Consider the following 17,992-nt stretch of genomic DNA (forward strand, 5'->3'; position numbering starts at 1 on the left):
TTAGACAGCAAATGGAGAAAAAGAAAAATCAACAAAATAACAACATCTGCTAGTGTTTCAGTTCAACCTAGCCCTGAATACGTTTTAAATAATCCCTCAGAAGCGGCTATTTAGATATAAGAATATCTGTATTTTACAGGAACATGTGCTCATTATAATCAAGATAAGGCACAGAGAACAACATTAACCTCCTAGGACCTGGCGTCCACATATGTGGACATCACATTTTGGGTTGTCTAGACCAAAATACTCAATTTTGCTCTCCAAGTGCCTGATATCCACCTACGAGGACATTATACTGCCTCTGTTTTATACAAATTTAAAACGAATATCCTCATATGTGGCTCTCATTTTTCTTAGAAACAAACATCGGGTAAAAAAAAAAATAAAAAAAAATCCGATGATTCTTTGTTTTTACATTCATCAGGTCCCAATCAGCCCAAATATCAAAGAGAAATTAAAAATGCATGCCGTGGAAGAGTTCGGGTCTTAGGAGGTTAAAGGACAAAGTGTGCCATTTAAACATAACTCAAATCAGAACGAAAGGATTTGAAAATAATTTTAAAAATATTAATTAGTTAACATTGTTTTTACTTGACTGGCTACTGAAAAAAATGGCAACCTTGAGAGGCTGAGTACTTCAGAGGTAAAGATGGGAGCAATTCAAAAGCAATGTTTCACAAAGTGTGCAGATTTTATTGCCTACATCACCAAAATAAATAAATAAAAGATTGAAGGAATTTGGAAAGCTTAATAAGTATTGACTGAGACCTTTGGGCCCTCAGGCAGTGCATTAAAATGATATGGGCTCAGGACCATTTCTGGAAGCAAAGAGTACTACATATCAGCATCTGTGTCACTCCATTTAAAGACACAAACCGTCAGAGTAGCTCACCATCCATAATAGTACTGTATCCGAGATGCAGTACAGAAAAAGTGCCGCGCAATAAAATAAAAAAAGAAAACAAAAGATATCCTGTAGGGACGATGGCTTAACATTTTGTTTTCAAAACTAAAACAGCTGGTCTCCACACAGACCAAGCTTTCTCATTCCTATAGTGTTGCTAAAACAGCAGGTGATGCAACACAGTGGTAAACATACCCCTTTAAATGGTAAATGGCCTGTATTTATATAGCGCTTTTCCAGTCCCTAAGGACCCCAAAGCGCTTTACACAACCTGTCATTCACCCATTCACACACACATTCACACACTGGTGATGGCAAGCTACATTGTAGCCACAGCCACCCTGGGGCGCACTGACAGAGGCGAGGCTGCCGGACACTGGCGCCACCGGGCCCTCTGACCACCACCAGTAGGCAACGGGTGAAGTGTCTTGCCCAAGGACACAACGACCGAGACTGTCCGAGCCGGGGCTCGAACCAGCAACCTTCCGATTACAAGGCGAACTCCCAACTCTTGAGCCACGATCGCCCCATACCTTTATTCCAATCATTATTGATGAATCTATGGCCAGCTAATAAAACCCAGCTCCTTCAACCAGTCAACTAAAACAGTCACATGAATGAGACAAGAACAAGAAATCATCTCTTAAATCTAATCAAAGCATACGCTTACATTTCTCAAGAAACACCTTCAACCCTAGAAGATTGGCTCTGAGCGCGTAATGCTCTGCAGAGATTGCAGAGCATTACGCGCTCAGAGCTGTCTGGGCGAATCAAGCAACCAACCTGTGTAATTCTCTGGTGTCTTGCTGCTTCACCCTGGTTTGCCAGAGGGTGCACGGCTAGCATGCTGAGGGTGAAACTGTAAGCGAGGCAGCAAGAGTATATCGTGTTTGCAAGGAGAGTTAAGTCATATTTGATTGCTTACTACATGTTCCACTCTCAGGGATCTGTGCACAAGGTATAGTTTGAGTGTGTTTGTCTCCAAGTAAGAAAATTGTGGTTACATCCACACTGATGGGTTTTTATTGGGTCTTTTAAAAATGAAAACAAATTAAGTCAAGACAAATATTTTAACAGAGTCATAAATAATCTGTCTCTACTAAAACAACTTTCTCTACTGAAACTTTCCTCAGAGATTTTGCTCCATGTTGACATGACAGCATCACACAGCTGCTGCAGATTTGTCAGCTGCACATCCATGATGCAAATCTCCAGTTGCAACACATGCCAAAGGCGCTCGTTTAGATAGAGATCTGGTGACTGTGGAGGCTCACCGTTATGTTCAAGCAACACGTTTGAAAATAAACCTCACACCCTGACACTGGACAAGCAGCCTAAACTATTGTTACAAGGCAGAATGGATCCATGCACTCATGTCGTTTGGTCATGTTGCAGCAGAAACCAGGACTCATCAAACCAGGTAATTGTTTGTTTCTGTTTTGGTGAGCCTGTGTGAACCGCAACTACAGTTTCCTGTTGACAGGAGTGGCCCTCGGTCTGGTCTTCTGCTGCTGTAGCCCATCTGCTTCAAGCTGGCACCAACAGCCTCATTTACAATCACTTAACCTCTTGAGCCCCAACGCTCCCAGATACAGGGGCAAAAGATCGGTTAGGCGTTTGGGCTTAAGAGGTTGAATCACCCTTTTCTTCTTTTCTGATGCTCAGTTTGAACTTCAGCCACTTCATTTCAGCATGTCTAAACACACAGATGCTGCCATGTAATTGGCTGACAGGCAGTTGAGCAGGTGCACCAAATGAAATGGCTGTATACAGAGAGGAAGAACACAAGTGCGTTGTTCCTGCTCGGGATTTGGAACAAGTGTTGCATAAGGGCTATAAAGGTACATCTTTCCCTGGACTGACGATTAGATGGGAGAAAATATGGCAAAATCTATTACAAAAGGAAGCCGTGGCAATGTGGGGGGGGGGAAAAGATTACCCACATGAGAAAAACAGAACCACAAAGCTATGTGAGCTTAGTTATAATGTTTTGGCAATATGTTGTGGCTGATGAGACCAAATCTGGCAACGAGTGGGAGGGAATACCTTCCAAAAACGTCCTGGACTAAAACACTGTAGCATGGCTGATATGTTAAATGCAATAAAAGTTACAAGTTTTAAAACAAATAGTCATTAGAGCCAATCTGTGATCAGGCTTCTGGAAACTTTCAGTAGATCATCAACCCCTCGTTATAAATCACAACAAATCTCAGTTTTACCAAAAACCCTTTTTTCATCGAGAAGCAGAAGACACAATTTGCAGCGTATAGCTTGCTGTAAATAAACCGTGTTTGATGTAAGCGGTACATTTAATGTTGCATGAGCAGTGAGTGACTAGCAAACATTTTATTTGTAGATTTAAAAACAATAAAAAACAAAAAAACAACCAACTTTTAAATATATATAACACAGTAATTTATCGCCCAGTGTACAAGACGCTTTGTCTTAAGATCTTATGAATATGCCGTTTGATCAGGGATGAGCGCTTGTGTGAATGTGCTCAGTGCTGTTGTGCACAGATGCATGAAACAAACTTGGTGCTTTTCCAAACCTGTTAAATTGCCCTTGTCATAACAGTTCAGGAATTTCTTTCTTCAATATACAATGCAGCACTGGCGCAAGCTATAAATCAAGTGTGATATGCCTTGTGGGATAGAAAAGCTGCTTCTCTTTCAACTGAGTGACTGTAGTGTGTGATCATGCAGATTGTTTTGAGGCTTACCAGAGAACCAGAGTGACTACAAGGACTTTGTCTGACCCTTCAAAGCGATGAGTAAGAGACAAAAGCAAACGTCCGTCCTGTGCTCTGCGTCATCCCTGCTCGGCATTCGGGAAAAAGTGGTGCATAAGGGCCACGGTCGGTGTGTGTGTAGGGGAGGGCGTGTGCAAGTGTGTGTGTGTGTAGGGGAGGGCGGGAGCTTACAGGAAAACACAGAAATATTGCTGATTCAGAGTGTATGTGGGGGTGAAGAGATCAGAGTCAAAAAAATGAACACCCTGGCTCCACATCACTGCAGCTATTATAAAAAAAACCCCCAAAACAAACTGAAATGCACCGAAAAAGAGAGAAAGGTGAAAAGGTGTTTGTGTCACAGGAAACGTTACATGTGTTAGGACAACTCGTGTTGTAAGGTCAACTCGTCTGTGCCCACTGCAGGGGTAAGCTTGACCTGCGGCTGCTTCTGAACCACCCGTTAAGCCAGCCAAAGCCCAATCGTCTGGGACCAAACATTATCACGTCATTTACAGCTATATCAGCTGGAACAACAATCTGAACAAACAACAATGAGCAATGTTTGTTTTTGGTCCGGGGACGTAATGAGGCCGGCTCTGGGAAACAGAGGGTTCGTTTGGAGGTTTCGCTCCCCTGCTGTGCACCGTACAGAGGACGGTGAGAAAGGTGGACAAGAATGAAAGCTGATGGTGGTGTTTGGGAGGCCATTAATCTCACTCTGAAAGCAGGGCCATTAAGAAACTGCACCGAAGCTCCAATGCTGTGTGTGTGTGTGTGTGTGTGTGTGTGTGTGTGTGTGTGTGTGTGTGTGTGTGTGTGTGTGTGTGTGTGAGAGAGAGCGATTGTGTAATTGTGTGTAATAAATGTTTTGTCACGGTGTGAAATATGCATTTGATGTGTCACAGGTATGTGCGCGTGTGCGCGCTGAAAATGTTTGATGCCACTTGTTTCAGCTGACTGCCCTTGATTGGAGTGTGTGTGGGTGACTGGCTGATGTCCACAGGGTGAGTCAAGTGCAGCACAAGCATCTGTGAAGCTGTGACACCACATCTGGAGAGGGAGGATTAGTCTGCTTTCAGCGCTGTTATGCACACTCAGGGTAAAAAAAAAAAAGAAAAAGGAAAAAAAAGAAAAAGCATTTTCTTACTTAAACAACTCCACAAACTAAAGACAATAAAATAATTCCTGAATCTATGTTGCGTAATCCATGGTGCCTGACGCCTTAGTAAATATCAATAAAAGCAAAACTATGAGAGTTTATTGCAGCTTTAAGCCTGAATAGGCAATTCAATATAAATGCAAAAACCCATGTAACACTGCACTCTTCAGCTTTCTTCCTCAGCAAAAGACAGAAACCGGAAATTTTAACTGTTCTTCTCTGACAATCAAATAAAACCTGCTTGAAAAGTCATTAATTCAAGTCAAACATGTATAATCAATGAAGTCCCAGGACTCTGCCCATTAAAATAACAATAACAACAACAATAAAACAAATAAAAAATGCCATTGTCTCTTGTTTCTCTGGACCATTTCAAGCCCAGCTACTATTCTGAGACCGGTCCATGAAGTCTGACCAGGTTCTAAGTTTTGACCACTTGCATGTCTGCAGATGATTCAGTTCTGTTGGCTTCAACAGGTGGTGGAGTCGAGTTCACTCTGGTGCATTAGCGCCTCCAATTCTGAGGCTATGATCACGAGCTTTGGGTAGTGACCAAAAGACTAAAATCGTGGATACAAGTAGTGGAAACTGTTTTTTCTGAAGAGCACCTGGCTTTCTTCTTGGAGATGGGATGAATAGTTCAGTCATCTCGAGGGACAAAGAATGGACCCGCTACTCCTCCACATCGAAAGGAGCCAGCTGAAACTAGGATGGCTTTTGGGCATCTCCTGGGCGAGATGTTCCAAGCCAGCAAAGACCTGGGATGACCCAAGAAACACTGGAAAGATGAAATCTCTCTGCTGGCAGAGGGAGATTTGGGCCTCTCTGCTTAGGCTACTACCTCCTTGTCCCAGACAAATGGGAGAAAATTGATGGATAAAGGAGAAATCAACTTTTATTTATATATATTTAAATATATATATTTATATGAGGGCTTTGTCTCTGGCTACAAGCCAAAGACACAACAATAGAGCCTGCAGGGTCCATATGCACCTTGTTTTTTCCTAATTTTGTTAATTATGCTCTGTGAATTCATCCCCCAGGATGACGCTGTCAACACCATATTTTCCTGTAACCTCAAGGGTTTAGGGAAAGGGAACGTGAACTGTGGTGCATGCCAAAATACAGCACACACAAAACACTTTTTCACTTATCACCCGTTTTGCTCTCCAAATCTAGCTTCCATTGTTTTGAAACACTGGAGTTATCCAGTATTGGCGCATGTGTAGGTAGACAGAAAGGAATGATCCAAACAGCCACACAGGAAGTCTCAGGACTGTAGGACTGCTTCCATTTTAATGTTTGGAGTCCTGGAATAATTACATATGACCTGTATGATCATACCTCATACACAGCTTGTGTTGACACTTGTGCTTTGCATTAACCCTTATCTAAATTACACAATTGAGAAAACTATATTAACATCTTTAATGGCAACTCATTTTGAACTGATCCCTGTTTTCTATAGTTTTGACAGTTTACACTCTTCTGGGAAAACTAAAAACTACTACAAAAGTATGGAGTGTGTCTGTGGGAATGTACACATTTAAAAGCATTAAAGAGATCAAAGCCAGGATCAAAGCAATCAAGCAGTTTAGTTGTAAACGCCATCTCGAACCCAGACTTGCACAGTAAGTGTCCATATTCAAGGTTTGCAGCTGCAGTGCAATGCAAATGCTTTTTGTCTATACTCATGTGCATCAATAGTTCTTTAGTGAAACTGCTAGAGTTAATTTACATACAGGGTTTAGTATTGCAAAATATTACTGAGTTTTAGCAGGGAATGGGTCCACCCGCAGTGTTAGTATCACGGATATGTTTTTAATCACAGCTGGGGCTCCTGTTTGCCCTTTGGACTGAGTGCAGTGCTCCCAGCAACCAGGCGGTATGAAGCTCTGCAGCAAGTATCAGATCAAATGTGAAAGCAATGAATCCTTGTTATAGTTAAAGCTAACTTTAAAGGATCCTATTTATACTGATTAGTTTATTTTAACAGAGGCGAGTCTAAAATGAGCACAGAGGGAGGGCAGCAGCTACAGAGAAGAAAGAGAGTACAGGGGTAAACAGCAGGAGGTGGTGATGTGATCCAAAGCATACAGGTAGCTAAAAAAAAAAAAAACAAAGGTCAAAAACAGTCAAATCAAATTGAATAAATTTCCATTATTTAAAAAAAAAAAAAAAAAAAGTGTGTGTGATACATTTACTGATTACAAAAGCTATTTTTGGCCTCCCCCTCACACGCAGGAGGGCTTCACAAAAGCAAAGCAATCTGGGATCTAAGCTACTGAACAGAAAACTGGCATGTTTACAAAGTTCTGTGTAACAACAGAAGTATGTTGCGTGAATAAAGATGACAAGCAGGCTTATGTCAGCCACATGGAAACAATGAAGTGTTGGTTTGCGAAGATGAGCTTGTGTGCGAGCGAGCTGGGCAAAAGAGCGAAACTTACTGCAGCCGCTTTGTCTTTGAGTTTGTTTTCCATTTTTCAATCGGCCTTCGGTTACTTTATCCAGCTGATTGTTAATACTGAGCATGACAGTCAAACAGTGATGTTACTTATGTGACTAAACAACAGTTCGACCCAAGAGGACGTGCGAGAGCACAATGTTATCCAGTGCAGGAAGGAATGAGGAGCTCCTCTGACAGGCTGCTGAAATCATTCGCTCCATGTATTAATATATACAAGTACCACATGTGCTGCATTATCTGACTTGATTACATTAACGATTCCTTCACTACGCCCATCATGGGCTTTGTAAGTGATTTTGAACCTAAACTCCATCTTTTCATGGGACCACATTCAATAACAGCCTCAACAACGACCCTTCCTACAAATGTTACTAGTTTCCACTGAGATTGGGATTTTGTGAAGATTTTACTGGTTCTTCTACTCTGACTCGTATCATTTTTATCAATTCAGTACTTTAACAAACCCCCATAAAGGGAAACCATAAAGAAAGCAGCTAACAGCTAGCAGGAACGGGGCGACCCAAGACTAGAGAAAGTCAATGACATTCAGTGACTTTAAGCGACTATGAGTGCAGAGTTAGCTTGGACTGAGGCTTTAGTGTAAAATGTCATTTAGTTTCAGTTTGAATTACTTCAGTTTTAATCAACTAAGTATACGGTGGCCCTGAGAGGCCAAACGGATTGCAACTTAAGAAAACACCAGCAATACGAAAAACACTGCAAAAGGGGGAGACAATAACCTGACGGACCAGTTCCAGGAACCAAAACATGCTAGGTAAGTGTGTTTTAATCTCATGATTCATATACTACTGGATTTTTAGGCTAATAGTCAGGCTAACACACTGACCTCTCATCTGTTCTTTCCTCACAAAAATGATAGATCCTCCACTTCACTGTCTCCCAGCGCAATTCTTAGCATATTTTGGTTCCTGCAACTGGTCCGTCAGGTTATTGTCTCCCCAGAAACAATTCCCTTGTGCTTTTGGAAATATGTTTTTTCCTATTTCTGTTTTTGGTTTTTTTTTCTCCTGTTTCCGTTTTTCTCATTTCCGTTGTGTTTTGTGTGCTTTCGCAGCATTTTCTTATTGCTGGTGTTTTCTTAATTTGCAGTCCGTTTAGCCTCTCAGAGCCACCGCATAACTATGAAACGATTATAGTAGACTAAACTATAAAATGTTAAAATCCACACGCTTTACAAAGCTTCTTATTTTCCTTAATGTCAAATGTGGAATGTGTCCATATGTATGCTCTTTCTCCCAAGTGTTGATATTTTGTTACATTTTCATGAGAAACAGTGAGAATGGGAGTTAGCTGTTTGTCAGGGCAGATTAAATCTGCGCGTCTGACCTTACTGCGCAGGAAAATTACTTTCGTTAGATTACTTCAACTTAGATTACTTATTGTGGTTATTTTTAATCGTTAACCTACGTTTGTAAAATCAGTAAACAAGGTGTGGGCTGCTCTGGGCTGTTTAGCATACACATCCTACAGTAACTATAGCAACGAGAAAGGAAACGCAAGCTAGCCCTCTGACAACTGTGCCTTTGTGTCCGTTGGACTTTTTGCTAGATGTTTTGACAGACTGCTCATGTTTGCCCTTTACAAGCGAAAAACTTTTCTGGCAAAGCGTATCGTCAGAATTGAAGGTAGTCGAGTGTAACCGCAGTGCTTAACGGTTAATTCCCTCTGCCACTCTGTCTATACCCAGGGTGCATCTCTGCAGCAAGTGAGAGACAGCTGCCCTAACACACCAGCTCGAAGCGAGGCGGATCTATCTTCCCGACGGCTAAAAGTGTGAAATATTTAACTTCTTTGGGTTCTGGCTTGGGCCAAAAAAAACAGCAACAAACAAACAAAAATGTTTTGCCATCGTATAAACGCTATAATCAACTGTTGGTCCAATACTGATCAAACACTGAGTGAAAGAAAGCACCAAAAAGAAAGAAAAAGTGCTTCACTGAGTGCGAGTGCTGAAGTAACTTTTACGAACCCCCCAGTTGTAACACGAGCGATTACATCCCCCTCAACCAGTTTAAAAGAACTCTGGACCTCGCTTAAATTTAAAACGGCTCTTAGTGGGGGGAAAAGTGCATCATTTACATAACAATATTTTACGTGTAGCAGTTGATAAATATAGACCGTGCTCTTTTGCTCTTTTACTCACAAGGGGCGTAAAACATGACCAGGGCAGCAGGATGTTCCTCCAGGAAGCTGTCAAAGGACTCATCGGACAGGTGGAAGACCGCAGAGTCTGTCTCTGACCAGGGGACTTCAGGGGTCTTCGGCTGGGGGGGCTGAGGACTAAAACAGGAAGGGGGGGGGGGGGGGGGGGGGACAACAAGGGCAACAGAGGTGAGACTGAAAAGCAGAGACAGTCCAGCTTATGTGTAATCTGTGTAAAGAAAAATTAAATATAATCAGACACAGCTGCAGCCCACACTCCACCCAGTATGTCACAAAAGCGCACACGCGCACACACATCTGGACAAAAGCAGCCCCACCTTTGTGGGTGTGGTGGAGCACACTGCTCCAGTTCCAAGAACGAGTGGCTACAGCATAAACACTCACTGTTATACACGGCCCTCCTCTGCCGCATTTCCTCATCGTTACACGCTCTGGCCTGAGCCAGTGCACTGAAGCCAGCGAGGCTGATATATTTAACAACACCAGAACAGTGAAAACCGAGTGCTAAAAACAACCCTCCAGCAACGTCAACTATCTAATACACAGCTGTGATATATAAAAAGCTCTGGATCAAGGTTTATCAGGGAGTGATAACACTTAAGATTTATCAGACAACATCTTTTGCTGCTCAGATATAATCGCCAAGGATACCAACTCTTACCTCTCCTTCTGTGTCCACTTTTTTATTCTTGACACTACACTTTCAATGAACAAATTCAGACTGCGCACCAAGCTGAGGTCAAGAGACTAAAGCGGAGCGTACAAAAGGAAGGGGCTTCACTAATTCAACAGAGTAGCTTCAGTACAGCTTCTGACTGCAACCCCCAGAATACTTGTATTCATTACGGCAGGTGTAGGAATCCCGTCAGTGCAAACAGCAAAGGGCATTTCTCAGTCCAGTGAGAAAAGAGCGCAGAAAGCTACTGAGGTGGGTATTAAAAAAAATCGGAGACAGCTGAATCTGAACAAAATGACAACATTAACATTTAGGATGTGAAGTTTGACTGATAAATGAGAAAAGAAAAATAAATCAGCGGCTAAAAGTGCTACAGGAAGAGGACAATAGACTCTTCTGGAAAAATCTCTGAGCACTGTTTACTTCAAAAACCCCTTTTTTCCCGTTTTCGTGCAGCATCTCAGATGAAGAAAAAGAAAAAAAAAGTATGACACGAAAAACTGCAAATGTAATGGTGCTTGCAGGAGAGGCTTTTTCCACTTTCTTTCTTTTTTTTTTAAACCATATGGAACATATTCCTGTGAAAATCAGCTACGCTGGTGAAGGCAGACAGACTCTCTCCTGGAGCCTGCTTCTGCTCGAGTTAAAAAGATTTCCTCCCCACTGTCACCAAGTGCTTACACACTCTGCTTCCCTAAAATACTGTAAACTCTTACTTTTATTATGTGAAGCGCCTGGAGACTAGCTTCTACGTGCTGTGGTGGTTGTGTGCAGCACATTTAAGGACATGATTAGTTTAAAATTAATTAGATTTAATATATTAATTCAGTCATTTCGTGCATATTCAGGTAACAGAAACTTTTTACTCAAATATAAGCTGCAATTAGACTTTTTAGCCAGCTGGCTCACTGCTTTTAAATCAGTCTCTGAGTCCTAAATAAACAAGTTAGTCAAAGTCTAGGAGTGGAGATGCCCAGAGGCACACGGAGTACATCCCCTGCCTGTCTCGCTCCGTTTCCTGCGATAGCTGTGAAAGCCTTGCTCTGTGCCCTCTGGCTGCAGGCCTGTGGACAGTTGCGACTTTCCTGCCAGTAAGAGACGGAGGGGTTACGGGCAGAGTGTGAGCCAAGGTGAGAAAGAAAAATGAGACAGGAACGGAGCAGGTGTAGATTGATGACACTGTGGCAAGGTGAGTCAGGGTGAGCAGAGAGGAGAGCGTTTGTGAGAAAGAGCACAGCAAAAGGAAAAGGTGATGCCTGACATTTAAGATGTGTTTGTGTGCTTGTGGTGGGGGGGTACTTGTTAGAGGCAGAAGGTAGACTTGAGTTCAGAAGCTTCATCGTGTCGTTTTTATTAGTTAAAACTCCTCCGGGCGTCTTCAAGCCTCTGCTTGGTCCTACTTAAAATCGTCAGTAGATGAAGTGACAGGGACCATACTTACTTCTTCAACCAGTCTGCGATGTCCTTGGCTGTGGCGCCGTAGTTCTCGTAGTGGTGAAGGAACTTCCCCTTCCTAAGAGACAAAAGGAGCATGAAAACCAGATCGTCTCTGAAAGCAGACTTCAGCAACGGGCAGAATGACGACTTGGCAATGTGAGTTTGAAAACCACTGCCACAGACGTCTGTGATTTGATGCTTTTTGTAAACATAACAACATGCATTACAGCAACATTACTGCATTTAATTTTAAAAACACACCCCACCCAAAACATGCCTTCTAAAAACATGCCTTCTAAAAATCATCACCAGCAGTTCTTAAAGCTCAGCTCAATACTAATGGTCAGTGTGTTCAGTATGCTTTGCTTTTGGACTTATGAGATGGAGGAAAAAACCTTATTTTAAGGCAAAGTCTGCAAATCTTTTAAGCGGTTTATATCAGATTTATTGATTCTATGCATGCGGTATTACTTTGATAATAATGCCTCAATAAGTGCTGTTTTCAGTTATTTGGAAAGAAACTGACATATAAAACTTGCAAAGGTTTTTCTTTTAAAAAAACGAACAAATACTGAACTTTTGGATGTTTTTGGATGTTTTTCAAGCTAAAACTGAGTCAAAATGAAAACAAAGACTTATTTTCTGGGATGCATCTTTTGATCAGCAGTTCTTGTTAGATGAGGCTGAAACAACATCTCAGTCAGGACTGAAAAAGTCGTGTCGCAGTAATCCAGGTCATGTGCGACAGGATCTTAAAAAAACAGTTATGATGGCACCGAGTGTCTCTGACAAAGAGCTGAGTCGGGCCTTTCGCAACCAGTTCAAAGCCAGATGTTTTAGAGAGCTGCGCCTCTGACAAAAATTTTAACAAGATTGAAATTTCTTTTCTCTGTCTTGAAGTTCAGCTTAAAAAGTGCACACAAGGAATGCAAGTGACCCGACGTAATGCATTTGAAATGAGCTCGAGGCCTCTCTTCAGCCTCACAGTCTGAAAGACAGATTCAAAACCTAAGCAGATTTTCTTCATAGCAATGAGTTTATCTACTGCATTCACCGTGACTAAACCAAGGCTGGGAAGCGGACATGGCGGCTCAGCCCAATGTCGAAGGATCAATGTGGGTAGTTACTGGCTCTGGGCAGGGCGATTTTGAAAACACAGAAGGTGGTGACGACTGCAGTTACAGCTCCCCAAATACAGAGCGGACACTATTAAAAGGTGATACATGATTACGCTCTGTGGATTTGGAGCTTAAAACTCGCATCTTAAGTAACCCGACTTCTGCGGCACAGAGTGGCTGCTTGGAATTCAATCAGCGAGATTTATGACCGACTCTATATTCACTTGCTTTATCTCTGCTGCTGTAAAGTACACCGAAACCTTGTAGAAAGAGAGGAAATTTTAAATAAATGTCATTTAGCCAACAGTCTCTAGCATTTCCATAAAAGGACGCGGCAAGGACAAAGGAGCCGAAAGACTTCCAGGTTTTTGTTTGAATATTCGACAGGAACTTGAGGTGTGCTGTAACTCTGGGGGAGTAAGCTTTCTTAATCTGTGTAACTGAAAACCTAAAAGACCTTGAAAACTTGGTCTTGCAAACGGGTGCAATGGAGAGATAACTCCGACGGTGCTGATGCTGATTTACCCTGCAGTGATTAGCTGCTGTTTATCAGTGAGGGGCTCATTACTGAAGCCAATGGGCTCGGATGGTCGTTAGCTAGCCGTGTGCTGACACTAATGCACTCGCAGCTAACGGACTGGCTCCGGCTCAGCTACACACAAGTGTGCTGGTCATGCCCGTGTACCTGCATACACACACGAGATAGAAAGAAGTGCACACAAACAGGAAGAAGGCAAGAGCACACACACACACACACACACACACACACACACACACACACACACACACACACACACACACACACACACACACACACACACACACAGGCACTTAATCAGTCCCGGTCTAATTAAAAGGCCAGACTGGAATGAGAGAGTGTTTAATGTGGAAATAAGGATGATAAAGCCAGTGCAGGAGACATAAAGAAGCAGAGCACGGTGGCACCCCAGTAGCCTCATATTTAGGGCCACAAAACAGCGATGCCTACGGGCTTGATCCCCAGCTGACCTTCGCTGCATGACATAATTTCGCTGCTTTTCCTTCCAGGTGTCTATTGCATTGCAAGAAAAAAAAAAAAATGCAAACATATTTTTAAAAAAACCCCAAAACAAGCAGAGAACAGCGTGGGAGCACTTAGTTAACAACACTGTAAATATGTGGACAGTGCAGAGAGGCTCCAGCTGGGTGGGGTGGGGGTGGGGGTGTCTGCATTAACAAACACTATCAGTCACACTCTCTATTCCTGCTGCGTATGTGGCCGCAAGCTGTGATTTTGTGTGTCTATTCATATTTGGACACTAGCGCTGAGCAGTAATCTGAAGTTATCAGATTGCCAGCAGCATACATTTCTCCAACACCTAAAAGAGAGTGCTAAATCAATGTCACATGTGGCCTTAAGGTGTTGTTAAAGATAACAAAAAAAACTCTGCTACAGCATATTAAAAGCATTTACTTAGTCGACCATTTTAATAATTTAAAACGCTGCCTTTATTAGGACCAGAGGCAGTCTTTGCATAGACAACGGCGCTGTGTGACACAATGCAACGGCTCGCTTCACATCAGAGGGCCGTGTTTGTGAAGACAGGGAGGCTGAAATAATGAAGGGCTGTCCAGTTTAAGAGCTAAACTTTACTCACTTACTGTTACAGTGCAGTGCATTGTTACAGGGCAAGCCGGTGAATTAGGCAATCAGAGTTTGTGCTTAAAAATTCTGCCTAATAATATTTTACTTGGCCCTTGAGCAGCGCTTAAAGTCCAAATGACCCTTGAAAGTCATAGATCTTCTCTACTACATACGCAAATGACTTTCGGGATCATAAGCCTTCCAATGACAGGTAACTACAATCTCACATTAACTAAATAAGCCCTGTCGAAATTGTCCAAAGAAACCTTAAGTTACTCAGTTCACTTTTTTATTAAGACAAAGTAGGCAACGCAACATTTCTCTGTTATGCTTGAATATTAGCTTTAAGTGGACCCGTTATGCTAATTTTCTGGCTCCACATTTTTATTCTCGGACTCTACAAAAGAAGTTTTTCCATGATTCACAAACCAAAACCATCTTATCATGAGCCTGCACTCTGAACAACACATTGTGATTCATCTCCATTTAAGATGATTTTCTCCTGGTTGGATGCCCCTTACGGAAGAGGATTACGGCCACTAAAAAAAAAAAAAAAGTGGCCACGTCTTTTTTTTCTTCTTCTTTTCCAGAATCCTGAGATTAAAGAAAAAATTTCTGAGAAAAAAAGTCAGAAGTTTCTCAGAATTCTGAGAAAAAAATAATTTGGAGGAAAAAGTCAAAATTCTCAGATTAAAGTCAGAATTCTGACTTTAATCTGAGAATTCTGTAAAAGAAGAAAAAATAAGACATGCCCACTTTTTTCCCCAGTGGCCCTAATTCTCTTCCGTAGCTCCTCGCAAAAAAACAAAACAAAATAAAACAAATAGGTGGAGCTTCTCTCTGTGTCTGAGATGATCATATTAAACATATTCTTGGTGTTTAACATGATCAACCACCTTTGTATCAGTATACATTGTCACAGTACTGCCCACCCTATGGCATGGCCACTGGGATGTGAAGGGTGTTGGACCTAAAGGGGCTACGGATATAAGAAATTGCCCTGAGGAAGGTAACAGTGCAGATCCTGGAATGAGCGACTGACTGATGGAGATTGTTCAAACACCACAGTGCAACACAGAGTAACATTTTTGGAAGACAGTTACTTTTGTTATGCATTGTCAACATGATGAAGAACTGCAACTCAAGATCAATGGGCTCCATGAGCTTGCCCAAACCTCTGAAGTGAAGGCTGTGAGAGTGGAAGCTGGGCCTCCATGAGTTCACAGTTAGAGCCATTTATCTAGTGAGACCGAAGCCCAAACTTCTTTGCATCCCTGGTGGCCAATATCTCTGTACCCTAGAGTGACGTCAGATGAATGATTTAGTGCCTATTTGCAGAGTGGTTCAGTGACTGTGGCAATAAATATATGTTCAAGCAGGACTTTAAACACTTTAAATGCCAAGAATTGTTTTTTTTTTTGGTCAAGCAACTAATTATCCCTTCAGTTTTACTTCACTGCTAACCATACACCAACACCCATGTGTTCTCCTTATTCCCTGACAGTAGCAACCACCTCCTGTGAGTGTACATTTTCAAGGATGAGGCCAGAGGATCCCAAAGTTCATCAGAAACTTTCTCCTTTGCACCTGCACGAAAGAACTGCAAACCTTAAGGGGTCACCTTTGCAAGCTGCGAGTCTGCTGCCATCACGCCTGCTTGCTGTTTAAATGGGCAGAGACTGCACTTTCTATTTGAAGTGGCCCTACTCTGATGTTTTGAGCTTTGGAAGTCAGGGACTAAGCCTAAAAAGAAACGGATGAGAGGACTCGACTCACTCAAAGTAGCAGAAGGTTGGGTAGCCTTTGACGCCGTACTCCTGCTTGAGGCCGTCGAACTCAGCTGGGTGCACATTCATTCCTGCTAGGACCTTAAGAAAAATGATATGAAAGGGAAAATGAGACATGGGCCATCAAAGATGTGAAGCAAAATGACGGCAGAGAGAGAAAAGAAATAGCAAGAACATCAAACATCGGATTACTCCAAGTGTGAACTGCGAAACAACACAGGTGCAATGACTGTTAATTAGCAGGCCGTAATCAAACACCACCGCTATAAACTTCCTGCTGACTTTTTAATTGAAAAGACAGAATGTGATTTGTCTGAGCTATATTAAAAAAGGAATCACAATTTATTTTAGACACCCACATAAAGAAAATATGTGCAGGATCCCGCTCGGTGTACTTGATAAATGTGAACTGTTAAGCATGGTATGTCTAGCATAGCAGAAAATTACTTTAACTGTCAGAAGTACAATACTGTGTGAAAGTCTTGAGTAGGGATGGGTACCAGTATCCGGTGCCATTCTGACATAAACGGTAGTAACCAGACCGAAAGGCAGCGCACATTTCGGTGCTTTATTTCAGTGCTTTTTTTTCCTGAGATGTCATACACTTTGGATTCCAGCCAATCATTTTACCTTTCCGAGGATAGTAGGCGGGCCAGGTACGTACGTTCTTTTAGAGCAGAGCTACAGATTAAAAACGCCCAAGGCGAAGCGGTCAAAAGTCTGGCTGTACTGGCTGGACCAAAGAAAAAGTGGAAAACAACTAAACATGAGAGGTTTTTGGACAAAGTTTGTGTTTTTTCCATTGTTTAAGCACTGCTTCCAGCCAAGAGTGATGCCATATATGCCCCATAGCTGCAGAAAAGGCTAACATTGTTATCTTTTTACAAAAAAAACAGCTAAACATGAGGTTTTTGGACAAAGTTTGTGTTCTCCATTCTTTAAGCACCGGTTCAGCACCGTTTAAGCACCGGCACCGTTTCAAAAGTACCGGTTTGGTACTGGTATCGGATAAAACCTAAACGATACCCATCCCTAGTCTTGAGCCACTATTCGTTTATTTCTATTTTTCTTCCAAGCAGCCAGGCTTTCTCCAGGGTTTCTACAGATCATCTAAAGGTTTTCTTAAGACATTGGATGCTTTTTCACTCATTTTCAGTCCAATTCTTATACCAGACTACTTTTAGAGGAATGTTGTTTTTCCTTTGTTAAGCGCCTTTGCACAGACCTATGAATCACTTCAGCATTAAACAGGCAACGGGGAGATAAGGCTGAAAATCAGTGGCAACAGGGCTGATGGAGTGATGAATCCAAAGTAGTAGTTTTGGTTTCAAATCATTGTCAGTCAGTAGACAGGCTCAACAGTGAGTGTCTACAGCCATCTGTAGAACACAGTGGAGGCTCTTTGTGGCTTAAAGCTCCAGAAAAAAAAAATCATGAACTTGATGAAGTACCGCCAGATCTAGAAAGCACCTGATTGGCAACAGTGTCATTTTTCAGCACGACCTCAGTGCCGTGATCATCATGTTGATATTTTAAAAAACATTATTTGTTATTTACTGTCTTTATTATCATTCTCATTAACTTCCTCTCTCACATATCTAATTTATTCTTAGTGCTGATTGGCTGCCAGATGGAAAAAAAACCCAAAGAAGGTGGCGGATGGTGGTTTGTAACTGCCGTCTTGACCTCCATCAGCACCGATGCTTTTACAGCTTTGTTTATTATTAGACACGGGTTGAGCCGTTTGTGGTTTTGTGTCTATTCGTCTAGTTTACCAGAACTAGCCAGCTCTCATTTCTAGCCAACTAACTGGCTGGTTCATGGTCGTCCCTCTCTTCTGTTTGCTTTAGCCAAGGATCCGAGCTCTTTTTGTTCCTCTTTCTCCTTTGTTATATT

General features: G+C 42.1%; 1 protein-coding gene across 1 annotated transcript in view; it reads right to left on the bottom strand.

Moving 5' to 3' along the window:
- pdia5 (protein disulfide isomerase family A, member 5) overlaps positions 1-17,992 on the bottom strand; it is a 74,989-nt gene that overhangs the window by 18,922 nt on the left and 38,075 nt on the right. Inside the window, exons 9-11 of the mRNA XM_080902214.1 lie at positions 16,086-16,177; positions 11,572-11,643; positions 9,435-9,571 (exon numbers count right to left, since the gene is read on the bottom strand). Coding sequence (XP_080758340.1) covers positions 9,435-9,571; positions 11,572-11,643; positions 16,086-16,177 — 301 coding nt within the window. The remainder of the gene's footprint in view (positions 1-9,434; positions 9,572-11,571; positions 11,644-16,085; positions 16,178-17,992) is intronic.

The sequence above is a fragment of the Rhamphochromis sp. 'chilingali' genome (assembly GCF_963969265.1).
Source record: "Rhamphochromis sp. 'chilingali' genome assembly, chromosome: 14".
In the NCBI taxonomy this organism is placed as follows: domain Eukaryota; kingdom Metazoa; phylum Chordata; class Actinopteri; order Cichliformes; family Cichlidae; genus Rhamphochromis; species Rhamphochromis sp. 'chilingali'.